The sequence below is a fragment of the Oncorhynchus kisutch genome, linkage group LG4, assembly GCF_002021735.2.
Source record: "Oncorhynchus kisutch isolate 150728-3 linkage group LG4, Okis_V2, whole genome shotgun sequence".
Lineage (NCBI taxonomy): Eukaryota > Metazoa > Chordata > Actinopteri > Salmoniformes > Salmonidae > Oncorhynchus > Oncorhynchus kisutch.
Genome location: NC_034177.2, coordinates 41,186,808 through 41,203,351, shown reverse-complemented (window position 1 = coordinate 41,203,351; position 16,544 = coordinate 41,186,808). Strand labels below are relative to the sequence as shown.

At 42.2% G+C, this 16,544-nt stretch overlaps 1 protein-coding gene across 1 annotated transcript in view; it reads right to left on the bottom strand.

Moving 5' to 3' along the window:
- The window catches only part of LOC109888892 (neural-cadherin-like), a 112,197-nt gene that overhangs the window by 78,265 nt on the left and 17,388 nt on the right, over window positions 1-16,544 (bottom strand). Inside the window, exons 2-4 of the mRNA XM_031821516.1 lie at window positions 3,171-3,368; window positions 1,028-1,253; window positions 298-502 (exon numbers count right to left, since the gene is read on the bottom strand). Coding sequence (XP_031677376.1) covers window positions 298-502; window positions 1,028-1,253; window positions 3,171-3,368 — 629 coding nt within the window. The remainder of the gene's footprint in view (window positions 1-297; window positions 503-1,027; window positions 1,254-3,170; window positions 3,369-16,544) is intronic.

Here is a 16,544-nt window from a genome sequence, read left to right as displayed (position 1 = left end):
TGGTTGTTCTAGCTTTGCTAGACACATCTTTGACATGCCAGTCTTTACTATACATAAAACACTGAGACATAGATAAGAAAGAAGTGTTGGAGAAATTGGAGATTTGCCCAGACCGACCATAGTCTCAGAATGCCATCCTTCCAAGTCTTGTTCCTTACTGGAACCAATGTGAGGGAGTCTGAAAATCTAAGCTAGACCAACCCCGACACACAGAAACACAAACATCACAAACATAGTCACACACAAACACACATACACGTTCCTCCTCTGATGCCACACACACACTCCATCACGAACCTCTATGGCGCTGCTGAGGCCCCCTGGCCCCTCGCTGGCCCTGACCATAAGGAGGTAACGTCTTTGGTCATTCTCATAGTCTAGCGTGCGGGTCAGGCTGATCTCCCCTGTCTCCTGCTGCATTCTGAACAGGCTGCTGGGGTTGATCAGCAGGCTGTAGCTGATTGGCTGCTTCTGGAAGGAGATGGCGAACATCACCAGGAAGCTAGAGGAGACAGAAATATGTCATTAACAGTATGCTAATAGTTTACTATGCTACAGTTCAACAACAACAAAAAAGTGTACTCCAGTTCTGGACCAACATAAGTTCTGCTGCTGCGTGACTGAGGCTGTTCCCGATGTTGCTGTTTTCTCAGATGTCTGAACGTGTGATATTCAAATTAAATCCCTAATTCCCATACAGAGTAGAAATGGAATGTCTATGAGCGTGTGTGTGTGTGTGTGTGTGTGTGTGTGTGTGTGTGTGTGTGTGTGTGTGTGTGTGTGTGTGTGTGTGTGTGTGTGTGTGTGTGTGTGTGTGTGTGTGTGTGTGTGTGTGTTCTGACTTGCGTTAACATGTTGAGTGTGTGTCCATCCCGATTGCCACATATCTGTTTGTACTCTTGCCAACTCCATGTTTGGCTTGACAATGAGTAACAAGGAGTTTGCGTGATAGCACGAACAGATCTGGGGCCAGGCTGGTGTACATCCATGTGGTGTGCGTCTACAACTATACATTCCCAGTACTCACGGCTGTCCCTCTGGGGTGTTCTCTGGTATGGAAATGGCGTAGGATGCCTTGGTGAACTGTGGTGTTCTGGGTCCTGCTATGACTGACACCATGGCCGGAGCACTGCGACTGCCCAGCCTGTCAAAGGCCACCACACTCAGCAGATACTCCCTGTCTATCTGCAGGGGGAGACCTGTGGTCAAGATGTGACCACTCTTCTTGTCCACCGCAAAGCAGCCATTACCACCTGTAAGTTACAATCAGTCAATACATATATTCATTTATTAATCAATTACTCAATCAGATGTATTTGTAAAGCCACTTTTACATCCCAATGTGCATTTAGAATAACCTGTACAGTACAATAGTACATTATTAGTAGAGTAGAGTATAGCTTTATTGTTATAGAAGCCTCTACACCACAGTTTAGCTACAGTAGAGTACAGTACAGAACAGTCAAGCAAGGGAGACAGATGGATAGACTGAACATACTGGGGATAATCTACCCATTTTATATGCATTCATATATACAGAAGTACACATGTACAGTTGAGTATAACAGAGTACAGAACAGGACAGTCAAGCAAGGGAGACAGATCCGTTTCGTCACTAAAGCACCTTATACCACCCACCACTGCGACTTGTATGCTCTAGTCGGCTGGCCCTCGCTACATATTCGTCGCCAGACCCACTGGCTCCAGGTCATCTACAAGTCCATGCTAGGTAAAGCTCCGCCTTATCTCAGCTCACTGGTCACGATGGCAACACCCATCCGTAGCACGCGCTCCAGCAGGTGTATCTCACTGATCATCCCTAAAGCCAACACCTCATTTGGCCGCCTTTCGTTCCAGTACTCTGCTGCCTGTGACTGGAACGAATTGCAAAAATCGCTGAAGTTGGAGACTTTTATCTCCCTCACCAACTTCAAACATCAGCTATCTGAGCGGCTAACCGATCGCTGCAGCTGTACATAGTCTATTGGTAAATAGCCCACCCTTTCTCACCTACCTCATCCCCATACTGTTTTTATTTATTTACTTTTCTGCTCTTTTGCACACCAATATCTCTACCTGTACATGACCATCTGATCATTCATCACTCCAGTGTTAATCTGCAAAATTGTAATTATTTGCCTACCTCCTCATGCCTTTTGCACACATTGTATATAGACTCCCCCTTTGGTTTCTACTGTGTTATTGACTTGTTAATTGTTTACTCCATGTGTAACTCTTTGTTGTCTGCTCACACTGCTATGCTTTATCTTGGCCAGGTCGCAGTTGCAAATGAGAACTTGTTCTCAACTAGCCTACCTGGTTAAATAAAGGTGAAATAAAAAAATAAAAAAAGATGGAGAGACTGAACATATACCGAGGATCTTAAAAAAAAAAAAACGTTTAATTAATACACAGTAGCAACATTCTTGTCTTGTCTCGTTGCTCTGTAAAGTGTGTTGTGTCATGGATGTGAAAGGCACATTAGACTTGACTTGATTTTACATGACTAGATGAATAGACTGAAGATAATATTTCCATCCAAATGTATTCACAGTAGCAACATCCTGGTCCTAGTCTTGTCCGACAACTGTAAACCCTGGCACGTACAGTACGGTACAGTAAGTCTACCAACACCCCACTCTATAGAATGAGGTCAAATGGAAGTTAGCAGACCTCGCTGGTGCCCAAGACCCGGGCTATCATCCTCTTTGGATGTAGTTAAACCTATGGGATCATTGAAGGATTAAATAGAAAAAATCATGTTTAAAAAATCTGATTAAATTTTTTTTTAGCAGGTGGTTGTTGATTTCCATTTAGCTTGTACCACTTGGGGATCATGTGATGTCGGTGCTTAGTTACCATTCATCTTCAACATCTGTTTGAGGAGAATGAGGAACAAGAAGGGGGTCAATCCACTCAAAAAGTGGTACTAGTGGGTTTGAATACTGCTGGACCAGGGTTTTATCTGCGTCAGCGGTAGTGCACTGAGTTAATGCAGGTCATAGAAGAGTCGCAGACGGATTGTGATCCTATGGAACAAGATTAGTCCACCCCCCAATCCCTTATATATCAACAAACCAGACCCCCCCCCCCCTCAGCAGGGCTCCACAGATGTAGCAGATCTTTTGGCTGGCCCGCTGTGTGCGTACGTGCGCGCATCTCTTTCTTACCATCAGCCAGGAAGTACTCCACCTCGCCGCTACTGCCCTCATCCCTGTCGAGAGCATGGAGCGGGTACACCAGCTCCCCAGGGGGGGCCTCGGGCGACACCACTGCCAGGTAGGGGTAAGGCTCCATGGCCCACTCGGGGACGTTGTCGTTGACATCTGTCACCCTCAGCTTCACCTTGGTCAGGTACCAGTCAGGCCCTGGGAAGAAGTTAGATAGTGGGTCAATAGAAGAGACTAGACAATAGACATTGAATACTGCCTGTTTCTATGACACAAGGCCACATTTCTGTAATACCCAAACCAAACAAAGATTCTATGATGTTAGAAAAAGACCAATCACATTAATGAACAATGATGGAAAGCTACTTGCATCCATCTTTGCAGAAAGACTTAAAAAAGGTCTTGATCAAAAAGTTGATGATACCCAGTTTGGTTTTTATGAAGGGCAGACATAAAGTGGGGCAAAAAGTATTTAGTCAGCCACCAATTGTGCATGTTCTCCCACTTAAGAAGATGAAAGAGGCCTGTAAAATCCAGAAAATCACATTGTAGGATTTTTAAAGAATTTATTTGCAAATTATGATGGAAAATAAGTATTTGGTCACCTACAAACAAGCAAGATTTCTGGCTCTCAAAGACCTGTAACTTCTTCTTTAAGAGGCTCCTCTGTCCTCCACTCGTTACATGTAATAATGGCACCTGTTTGAACTTGTTATCAGTATAAAAGACACCTGTCCATAACCTCAAACAGTCACACTCCAAACTCCACTATGGCCAAGACCAAAGAGCTGTCAAAGGACACCAGAAACAAAATTGTAGACCTGCACCAGGCTGGGAAGACTGAATCTGCAATAGGTAAGCAGCTTGGTTTGAAGAAATCAACTGTGGGAGCAATTATTAGGAAATGGAAGACATACAAGACCACTGATAATCTCCCTCGATCTGGGGCTCCATGCAAGATCTCACCCCGTGGGGTCAAAATGATCACAAGAACGGTGAGCAAATATCCCAGAAAGACCAGTAACAAAGCCTACCATCAGTAACACACTACGCCGCTGTCACGCCTTGGTCTTAGTATTTTGTGTTTTCTTTAATTATTTGTTCAGGCCAGGGTGTGACATGGGGTTATTGTATTGTCTTATTGGGGTTTTTGTAGGCATTGGGATTGTGGTTGATTAGGGGTGTGTCTAGTATAGGCTTGGCTGCCTGAGGCGGTTCTCAATCGGAGTCAGGTGATTCTCGTTGTCTCGGATTGGGAACCGTATTTAGGTAGCCTGAGTTTCACTTTGTATTTGGTGGGTGATTGTTCCTGTCTCTGTGTAGTTTCACCAGATAGGCTGTAATTAGGTTTCACGTTCCGTTTGTTGTTTTTGTATTTATCAGTTATTTCATGTATCGTCATTAGTTTTCATTAAAGATCATGATTAACCACCACGCTGCATTTCGGTCCGACTCTCCTTCAACAAACGAAGAACGCCGTTACGTGACTCAAATCCTGCAGTGCCAGACGTGTCCCCCTGCTTAAGCCAGTACATGTCCAGGCCCGTCTGAAGTTCGCTAGAGAGCATTTGGATGATCCAGAAGAAGATTGGGAGAATGTCATATGGTCAGAAGAAACCAAAATATAACTTTTTGGTAAAAACTCAACTTGTCGTGTTTGGAGGACAAAGAATGCTGAGTTGCATCCAAATAACACCATACCTACTGTGAAGCATGGTGGTGGAAACATCATGCTTTGGGGCTGTTTTTCTGCAAAGGGACCAGGACGACTGATCCGTGTAAAGGAAATAATGAATGGGGCCATGTATCGTGAGATTTTGAGTGAAAACCTCCTTCCATCAGCAAGGGCATTGAAGATGAAACATGGCTGGGTCTTTCAGCATGACAATGATCCCAAACACACCACCCGGGCAACGAAGGAGTGGCTTCGTAAGAAGCATTTCAAGGTCCTGGAGTGGCCTAGCCAGTCTCCAGATCTCAACCCCATAGAAAATCTTTGGAGGGAGTTGAAAGTCCGTGTTGCCCAGCAACAGCCCCAAAACATCACTGCTCTAGAGGAGATCTGCATGGGCCAAAATACCAGCAACAGTGTGTGAAAACCTTGTGAAGACTTACAGAAAACGTTTGACCTCTGTCATTGCCAACAAAGGGTATATAACAAAGTATTGAGATAAACTTTTGTTATTGACCAAATACTTATTTTCCACCATAATCTGCTAATAAATTCATTAAAAATCCTACAATGTGATTTTCAGGATTTTTTTTCTCATTTTGTCTGTCATAGTTGAAGTGAACCTATGATGAAAATTACAGGCCTCTCATCTTTTTAAGTGGGATAACTTTTTTGCCCCACTGTATATGTAATAATTTTCGACTAGTATTGGACTTGATAGACTACAATGAGCACATTATGGAAGATAGCTTTATTTTATTTGTAGACTTTTACATTTGATAAAGTTGAATATTATTTCCTTTTTGAGACTCTTTGATTTTTTGGTTTTGTTCAATATTTTCAAAGTGTAATTAAGACACTACAATAATAGTAACAGCTCTGTTAAATTATCCCACGGAACTTACAAGGATTTGACATTAGACATGGGATTAAACAAGGATGCACAATTTCTCCTTTCTTATTTTTATTGGTCACAAGTTATGGCACTTCATATAAATAAGGATAGTTTTAGGGGTATTCAGATACAAGACAAAGAGATAAAATGTTCACAATTGGCTGACGACACCACCATTTTTTTGAAAGATCATAATGAAGTCAAGAAAGCTATTGAGTGTATTAATGCCTTCTGACATGTATCGGGTTTATCTCTGAATATTAGGAAATGTGAAATATTTGCGTTGAAAAGATGTGACTTAAACTCATTATGTAATATCCCTGTAAAAGATGTGATCACATATCTTGGTATTAAAGTTGGCAAAGATCAGAAAGAAAGGGCCAACTTAAATTTCTCTCCTATTGTAGAGAAAATTGGAAAGAGATTTTACTCCTGGTTATTAAGAGATATTTCTTTATCTGGACGAGTACTTTTATCAAATCTGAAGGTCTGTCCAGATGAGTTTATACCTCCCTTGCCTTGGATGTTCCTCTGTCAGTAACTAAAATGGTTGATACTAAATTATTTAACTTCATACGTAGGAATAAACCTCATTATTTTAGAAAAGCGGTAATATGTAGCACCCAAGGTGAGGGAGGGTAGAATGCTCTGAATTTTAAAACCTCTAATATAATATTTAAGATTAAATGGATACAAAACTATTTAAGAAATAAGGATTGCATTTGGAATATCATCCCTAATTTAATATTCCAGCAAATTGGTGGTCTAGAATTCTTACTCAAATGCAACTTTGATGTGGGTAAAATCCCTATGTACAACCTCATGTACAACACAATTTTCCCCTCATAGGTATACAATCTGGAATAATAAAGACATAAAATACCAAAACAAGTCTTTGTTTCTCCAGAACTGGTTTGACAACAACATGATTTGGTTTAAACAATTATTGAATAATGATGGACAACTATATGATTATCCAGAATTTATGAGAACACACAATGTTACATTCACTCCCGAGGAGTATCAAATAGTTGTTAGAGCTGTCCCTAAAGGTGCTGTTAGAGCTGTCCCTAAAGGTGCTGTTAGAGCTGTCCCTAAAGGTGCTGTTAGAGCTGTCCCTAAAGGTGCTGTTAGAGCTGTCCCTAAAGGTGCTGTTAGAGCTGTCCCTAAAGGTGCTGTTAGAGCTGTCCCTAAAGGTGCTGTTAGAGTTGTCCCTAAAGGTGCTGTTAGAGCTGTCCCTAAAGGTGCTGTTAGAGCTGTCCCTAAAGGTGCTGTTAGAGCTGTCCCTAAAGGTGCTGTTAGAGCTGTCCCTAAAGGTGCTGTTAGAGCTGTCCCTAAAGGTGCTGTTAGAGCTGTCCCTAAAGGTGCTGTTAGAGCTGTCCCTAAAGGTGCTGTTAGAGCTGTCCCTAAAGGTGCTGTTAGAGCTGTCCCTAAAGGTGCTGTTAGAGCTGTCCCTAAAGGTGCTTTCTTCTTTTATGAGAATATAACAATACTCCAAGTGCAACTGTTGAGGATTTTGTAGCCTCAATACAACTAGAAGGAATTGACATTTTAAACTATAAGTGTAATAACATGTATATAAGGAAACTATGTCAATATGTTACTATTCCCTCTGCTAAAATGTACTGTAATGCAGCTCTAGGACAAGTGAACTGGAACTAAGTTTCGTTGTTGTCTGGTAAATATTGTATATCAAATAAGGTGAAAGAAGTATCATACAAACTCATTTATAGAATCTACCCTGTAAAGACCTTTATTATACACAGATTTAAAATAGCTATTGATAACAAATGTGTATTTTGTGATTGTGACCTATTTATTTTGGGACTGTTCTTATGTCAGAAGATTTTGGTGTGAGTTAGAAGATTTATTTTAAAAGAAACAACTATTAATGTTCATTTGAAAGACACTGATATTATGTTTTATTTTGAACCAAATGATATGGACCCTGATTTAACTTTCATTGTTAATTTGTTTATCTTTCATGGAAGATTCTTTGTCCATAAAAGGAGGTGGGTGTCACGTTCTGACCTTAGTTCTGTTATTATATCTTTGTTTTAGTATGGTCTATGTTGGTTTTTGACATCGGCCTAGTATGGTTCTCAATCAGAGGCAGCTGTCAATTGTTGTCCCTGATTGAGAATCATACTTAGGCAGCCTGTTTTCCCACTATGGGTTGTGGGTAGTTATTTTCTGTTCTGTGTTTTGTTGCACCGTTCAGGACTGTTCATTTGTCGTGTATTGTTTTTGTTTCAGTATTCATTCTTTATTAAATTACAATGAATACTTACCACACTGCACCTTGGTCCTCTCTTTCTCCCGACGACAGCCGTTACAGTGGGCAGAGAACAAACCCCTCTTCACATTATTTAAGATAGAATTTAAATATTATTTTGAAATGATCAGTATGTACTCTTGTTTGTCTATTTCTTTTTTTGTATTTGTTGTGTTCATAATTTAAAAAAACATTTAAAAAAAAGAAAGGGAATACTGTACTTCCTACTTTACTTCCTTTACTCAAAACGGTCACTAATCCACCCATCATAGAGAAATTGACGGGGATTCCCATTCCAATCATTTTAAATCTCACCAAAATGAGTGCAGTCTGATTAGGGTTAAATAACAACAATATCACTCATACCATTCTCTAAGGGATTCTTGCCCTACATGACTGAAGGCTTTTATGGGATTGCAAGATGTCACAATCCCACCAGGGTGAGGAGGCTTTTTACCACCCCAGGAGAGATGCCAGCCCAGCAGACTTCCAGACACCCTGCCTCCCCTGGGAGAGTAGCCCAGCCAGGCGACAGATGATATTCCCTGGCCCAGCAAAGCCTCTGTGATCACTCAGGAGCATGGAGATAACGCCACATAACCAAATGCGCATTGTCACCTGCCCACTGCTACTGCCATGCTCCTGCCACACTGTAGTGAATAAGAAGATTCCTGCAATCCAATTATCACCTGCTCTCTCACCGCAGCAGGGAGGAATACGGAGTGAGTGAGTGAGAGAGCGAGAAAGAGAGAGACAGACAGACAGACAGACAGACAGACAGCGAGAGACCGCGAGAGAGAGAGACAGAGAGACAGGCAGAGAGAGTGACAGAGAGAGAGACAGAGAGCGAGAGAGAGAGAGAGAGAGAGAGAGAAGCATGATGCAGATGTGAAGGGGTCTGAAGAAGCTCATTGTTCAGAGCTGAAACTGAGACTAGACAGACCAGCACATTCAAACAATGGGTACGCTGAATATAGAATCAAGGATGCTATGCCATTGTCAGGAAATTGAACTGTTTGAAGGCTCAGCACTTTTTACAGATATTGAGATATAAGACTAGGATATTGACATATTGACGGTCTCCTCAGTTGTTCTTTGTTTCACCTTAGCGAGGTTAGATAGCTATATTCCCACCCAAGTTTCCTTGACGTCAAAGGAGACAGAGGATTTGGCTAAAACCTATTAACGGCACTCCTACAGTATGTCTGACTTCGGGCTATAAACGTGCCTCCTGCTCTTTGACAATCTAAACAACTGACGCATTAAGTAAACAGGAAGTAGCTACTGTCTCTCACCATCACTGGTGAAAGTGACAATTAACCATAGTAGTTACACAGAGAGTACAAAACATTAAGAACACCTGCTCTTTCCATGACAGGCTGACCAGGTGAATCCAGGTGAAAGCTGTCATCCCTTATTGATGCCACTTGTTAAATCCACTTCAATCAGTGTAGATGAAGGGGGGGAGACAGGTTAGGTGCTAAGCGTACCGGTTTGTGTCAAGAACTACAGTTTCCTGTGTGTATCAAGAATGGTCTACCACCCAATGGACATCCAGCCAATTTGACACATCTGTGAGTCAACATGGGCCAGCATCCATGCGGAACGCTTTCGACACCCTGTAGAGTCCATGTCCCGACGAATTGAGGCTGTTCCCGAGAGCAAAACGGGGGAATGCAACTCAATATTAGGAAGGTGTTTTATACACTCAGTGCATATGTCACCTAAACTGACATATTAGTTATATGTCCCTTGTAGTGACATATTAGTTATGTCACTATAATGACATTCTTTTTACTGTATGATCAATTTATATTCTATGATGTCAAATTACAGTGCACCAAAAATAACCAATATTTCTCATATTGTAATACACCTTGACATATGAGAGTCAATACGGTTTTATCTGTGGGGTTGCACAAATCAAATAAATGCTGAAAATGTTTTAAAAAACCAATTTCCCATTTCTTTACCAGGCTTAGGTTTAGCTGGCCTGTGTTCTGTGAGAAGCAAAATGCTCTGCACCCTGAGTAGCTAGCTGAGGAGTGTTCTCTACTGAAACACAATAGCTCTAACCTGTGTGACAGCTCATAAACGGATTGTTAGAGGTATAATAGAACAGAGGCAGAGGCTAGAGGAGAGAATTCATCTGGCTTTGCTAGCCTCACTTTGAAGTCTGTTTGTGGGGAAAAGTTCTCGTGGAACAGGCGATAGCTCATTTGGATAACTGGGACAGTGTCATGGGGGCAGAGAAACTCATCAACGTTCAGATTTCAAGTTTGATTTGGCACATGCACAAGAACAGTGACATGATTAACTTGCAAGCCCTACCAAACAGTGCAGTATTCAATATCAAAATAGTATAACTAATAGACATTTTAAAGTATCTGTGGAAATGTCGACAGAGACAGTTTGCGCCAGCTACAGCTCTGTAAAAAAAATATATTAAAAAATGAATGTATTTTGAGTGATGATGACAGATATGTATTTGTTATAGAAGGTCTAAGAGGCACTCTATCAAGGACAAATCACTTAAGATTTAGTTCAATAGTGTTCTTTTGTGACAAGCGAGGGGAGAAAAGGCCGTGCTCTTGCAGGTTTGTGCCTTTCCCTGGCATGTCTCTTAGCTAATGGCGGTGATGATTTTGCAAGGCCAGTTTAATTAGTTTGTTATGGATTGACTAATCAGAGCCAAGGCACATGATTACAGACCATCAGGACTAGAATGGTAATGAAGAGCTTGTCAAAGCCGACGTGTGTGTGAGAGGCTCCTGTGATCTATGGAGCTACAAAAGGAGCATTGATAAACACACCCAGGCTGAAACTGGTCTGACAGTGTCACACCTGACTGACACCAAGTGCTTTGATCAAATGACTGTGAGAGGAATCAATTAAGCCTCCTCTGAATTTAAAAAGCCCATACAAAATATTTACTGTAGGTCAATTTGATGAATACGGTATGTTTAAGCAATAAGTCCCGAGGGGGTGTGGTATATGGCCAATATACCACAGCTAAGGCCCGTATCTAGGCACTCCGCGTTGCGTCGTGCTTAAGAACAGCCCTTAGCCATGGTATATTGACCATATACCACACCCCCTCGGGTCTTATTGCTTAAGTATCTAATATCTAATTTAGCATCTGCTAAATGGCTGTAATGAAATGTAATGTGATAAATTGGATAGAAGGAGTCATTGTGTGCTGTTCCCTCCCCTGTATCCCTGCAGGGATGTTGTTGTCACTTTCTGCTGGTAATCCTCTCCTTGGGTAGTAGCTATATAGCATAAAGGCTTGCTGGTATAAAACGTTTTCTCAAGTACTTTTCTCATAGACCGCCCACGGTACGAGAGCATGGGGGGGGATAATGAGTGTGTGTGTGTGTGTGTGTGTGTGTGTATGTGTGTGTGTGTGTGTGTGTGTGTGTGTGTGTGTGTGTGTGTGTGTGTGTGTGTGTGTGTGTGTGTGTGTGTGTGTGTGTGTGTGTGTGTGTGTGTGTGTGTGTGCGTGCGTGCGTGTATCTTGATGTGTGTGTGTTCATTTGTGCATATTATGTGCAATGCACGGCAGAGAAGCGTAAGAGAACAGGGCAGTACAAGGGGAACAGTACAGCCGAAGCAGTCGATGGCACTACAGTGGCTACACATAACAAAATACTGCATGACAAAGCCTTCACGCACCAGGGATCTGTGCATAGTACACAATGCAGAACAGTAAATGAGAGAACTGTATTGAGATATAACATCTAATTCATTTAAAAAGCTTTACATAATATGGATCCCACGCGGAATTGCCTGCTGCTTCTTCGAGCCCATTGTGGGAAAATAAGACATGCAACAAGTAAACTGAGTTTACAAAGCATTAGGAACACCTTCTCTTTCCATGACACTGACCAGGTGGATTCAGGTGAACGCTATGATCTCTTATTGATGTCACCTGTTAAATCCACTTCAAATCCGTGTAGATGAAGGGGAGGATTAATTTTTTAAATCCTTGAGACAATTGAGACAAAGATTGTGTGTGTATGCCATTCAGAAAGTGCCTTTGAACGGGGTATAGTAGCAGGTAGGAGCCAGGCGCACCAGTTTGAGTGTGTCAAGAACTGCAATGCTGCTTAACAGTTTCCCGTGTGTATCAAGAATGATCCATCACCCAAAGGATATCCAGCCAGCTTGACACAACTGTGGGAAGCATTGGCGTTAACATGGGCCAGCATCCCTGTGGAACGCTATCGACACCTTGTAGAGTCGAATTGAGGCTGTTCTGAGGGCAAAAAGGGGTGGCATACGCAATAATAGGAAGGTGTTCCTAATGTTTTGTACACTCGGTCTATTTCAATTGGGTACCAAATTAATATAAATACCCGATGGCACAACATACCTTTGAGACGTGCTTTTTAGCAGTCCATGGGTCTAAAATGGATTTCAGCGCAGCAGGGAGGTATGCAGACATTAACCAAATGTTTTCAGTGTTAATAAAGGCCCCTAATCCCGCCACTGTGAGCCTAAAGCAAGGTGAGTCCGGACCGGTCAGCATAGGATCAACACACTGAAAGCTGAGACGACTGAAATCTATTAACTGGAAGATCCATCCTCTGCACACTCTGTACTGTAGAGGCTCAAGGCTTCTGAGATTCGGGGACACACAGAGATCCACAGACACATACACACTCACTAACCGTAATCAATTGCACCCATGCACACACACAAACAAACACACATGTACGTATGCACACAGACACATACACACACACCAATTAAATGCAAAGTACTGCTGACTAGGTGGCAGGGAAGTTAATCTAAATACCTTCACGCTTGTGCTCCCAAGTGGTGCAGCGGTCTAAGACACTGCATCTCATTGCAAGAGGTGTCACTGTAGAACCTGGTTCAAATCAAGGCTGCATTCCATCTGGCTGTGATTGGGAGTCCCATCGGGCAGCACACAATTGGCCCAGCATCGTCTGGGTTTCGTCGGGGTAGGCCGTCATTGTAAATAAGAATTTGTTCTTAACTGACTTGCCTAATTAAATATGGAATATATCACTACACTATCTTCTATGAATCTAATGTAAAGTCATAAATATTCTTTAGGCTTATCCTTCTCTCTTTATGTAGGCTGTCTTTACTGTAGTATGTTGAGAGGAGAATGGACACTAGCAGTAAGGCGATAGTAGTACTCCTCAGGCTCTCTCATCCCTCCAGCTGTTAACACCACACTGGGCCTGAGGTGGATTGGGAACAATGGCGAGTTCGTAGAAGCACTATTCAACTCTAAGAAAAGACTCTGAAAACCACTTCCCAACTTCACAACAGAGAGCCAGCAGAGGATTGCGGCTATAAGGAGTCATCTCTCTCTCTCGCTCTAGCTACCCTGCACTCCTCTCGCTCTCTCTCTCCCTCTCTCGCTCTCTCTCTCTAGTTTCTCTCCACTTCTCTCGCTCTAGCTTCTCTGCACTCCTCTCTCTCTCTCTCTCCCTCTTTCTCTCTCTCTCTCTCTAGTTTCTCTCCACTTATCTTGCTCTCTCTCTCTCTCTCTAGTTTCTCTCCACCCATCTCTCTCTCTCTCTCTCTCTAGTTTCTCTCCACTTCTCTCGCTCTCTCTTGCTCTCTCCCTCTCTCTTGCTCTCTCTCTCTTTCTCTCTCTCCATATTTCCTGCTAGCTATTCCCCTTTCTAACCAGAACCAGGGGTATTGTTCATATACCCATTCATCTCTATCTGTTGCTGTCAGTTGGTGTTAGAGGCTTTCAGAAGGATCTCGCTCTCTGTGCTGTGGCAGTGCTGCTGTGGTGAAGGGAGGAAGGGGTAATTTCTGTGTTATGATGGTGGTGGTAGCTACAGAAAGATAGTGATGAGTATGGGGCCAATTTGGAGGCTCCACTCTCAGCAGTGTCCTCGGGCCTAGAATGGGATCATATTGGAGAGTAATGGGGTTGCTCGAAAAGCAGATGTGGCCTATCTGGAACTCTCTGGAACTCTCTCACCTCTGAGTCACTGAGGCAGGCTATGCCTCTACCAAACCAACACAACACAACAGGCTCTAGCTAGCATGTTCTGCCTTAATCTCGGAAACACAGAACCAAAATATTATGTAAATGCATCAGCTAGTCACAGATTTCAATGAAATGACATAGATGTTGAATTGACATCTGTGGCCAGTGGGTAGTTCTGCTTCTACCTAACCAACACAACAGCTGCTAGCTAGCATGCTCTACCAAACTAAGAAAATGGATTGCTAGCTAATATCTACACCTTTGGACTGTGCCAGGTAGAGAGAAAAGAGCTGTTTAGTCCAACAAGGCCTAAGTAGCTAACTATTAGCCCGTAGCTAACTTGAGCTACGCACCTAACTCAATATTTCCGTAGACATCTCCCACTGACATCAGTGCAAGACTTCTGTTACTCAGAGGTTGTAATTCCGCACACTTATCTCAAGTTAGGATTTGGGACCTGAGCATCTTCATGGTGACTATCAGATAGATACATCACTTAGAGTCTATCCTGATTCTGTTTGTGCTATTATGCCAACTCCTTGTCATGCCAAACAATGGAGTTGTCATTGGCAAGAGCACCAACAGATCTGAGACCAGGTTACCTCGAATCCTATTAAACTAAGTCAAGTGATGACTATGAGGCCAAACTGTTTAAAGACCCATCTTCTCACTCCTCACCAGAGGGGGCTGCTGAGGGGAGAACGGCCCATAATAATGTTTGGAACGGAGCAAATTGGAATGGAATCAAACACCAGGTTTGATACCATTCCACTCCAGCCATTACCACGAGCCTGTCCTCCCCAATTAAGGTGTCACCAACCTCCTGTGCTCCTTAATGGTGTGTGAAATTATTTCTGCTTTACTCATTATATGACTTGGAAGGCATGATAGCTACACATTTATGGGGGCTGCTAGCGGATTAATTCAATTTCCCATTCACACACGCTCATTATCAAGCCCACTGTAACCCTGCTGAGGAAGACAGTGAGGCTGAGCAACACTCTGTGCCTCAAATGGCACCCTGTTCCCTATATAGTATAATTATTTTGACCAGAGCTCCAAAAGTAGTGCACTACATAGGGAATAGGCTGCCATTTTGGACACACACTATAACTATCTTTGACTTAATAATATACGCTGAGCATGCAAAACATTAAGGACACCTTTGTCGTGTCTAAGTGATATGGTATGCTATTCCATAAAATAATTTATCCGTAATTAATATTACCTGATTGAGCTAATCATGTAAATGTAAATAACTAGAGAGTCGGGGCACCACAAAATAATATTTATAGAGCTATCTTCCGAATAAACTCTTAAAGACCTAGTAATATTTTACATCAATAGCAGTCAACATTAATCATCACTTTAATTCAGTCTCATCTGAAAGTTGTACATTCTTGGTTATCGTCAGGAACCCTGGCTAACAAGTTGAATCAGCAATACAAAATTGGGTTTAATTATTTATTTACTAAATACCTAACTAATCACACAGAATTACACATACACATAATTAATCATAACTTGATTACAAATTATGTCATAAAGGAAAACGTCCCTAGCGGGCGGAACAGATATGACAGCTTGTTACACAAAAGAAAATGGGCTGGGTTTGAGTGAAAGAGTGGGAAGAATGGGGGACACAGGGAGAAGCTGTGCTATCGTAAATACAGTATCTTATGCATTCTAAATTACCGCCCATTTGGAAAAGGAAAATGCAATAAATATTTACCCTGAGCTTCCGTAGGTTGGTGGTAGATGGAAGGCCATGTTGCCAAACCGAGTCCTTGCTAACTCAACGGCTAGGAGGTATCACTTCTGTAGTGAATAAGAGTTCAAAGTTCATACCATTCGCAACCAAAGCTCATGCTGATGTTGGCTTCGTTCTGTAGTTATTATCTGAACCATTCTGACATCGGACCGTCGTCCTCACATCCTCGGAACAGGAGGTTATATTGTCGTCAAGGCTTTATATAGGAAGGGAGAAAAGGAGTGTGTTTCATAGTTTACAAACTATGTCTCTTCAGTGGACGGGCCACTGACTCGGGCCTAATTCACTCATGAAAACCCTAATCTCACATTTCAGAAGCTAAAATCACATTTCATCCCATCACGAATAATTTCATATTCAAACATTTGAATTGAACAACAATTCCATGTGAATCCGATAACTCTGATGTGTAGACTTTCCACTGTAGAGTTTATGTCATCTTATCATTGATGAGAATGTCTCAGATGACAACCGAACTGACATAATATTCATTAAGTACCACCGCATACTGTATGTTCAATTGGTCGGATTACCAGAATATAGTTAATTTCTCCCCACCTTCTGATGTTCCCAGAATCTCTATGTTAACCAAGGTGTTTGCAAATGTAACATCAGTAGGGTAGACAGAGGAAATCTGGGGGAAGAGGTATTTATGACTGTCATAAACCCACCCCCAACAACCTCAATTCGTCGGGGCATGGACTCTACAAGTTGTCGAAAGTGTTCCACAGGGATTCTGGCGCATGTTGACTCCAATGCTTCCTACAGATGTGTC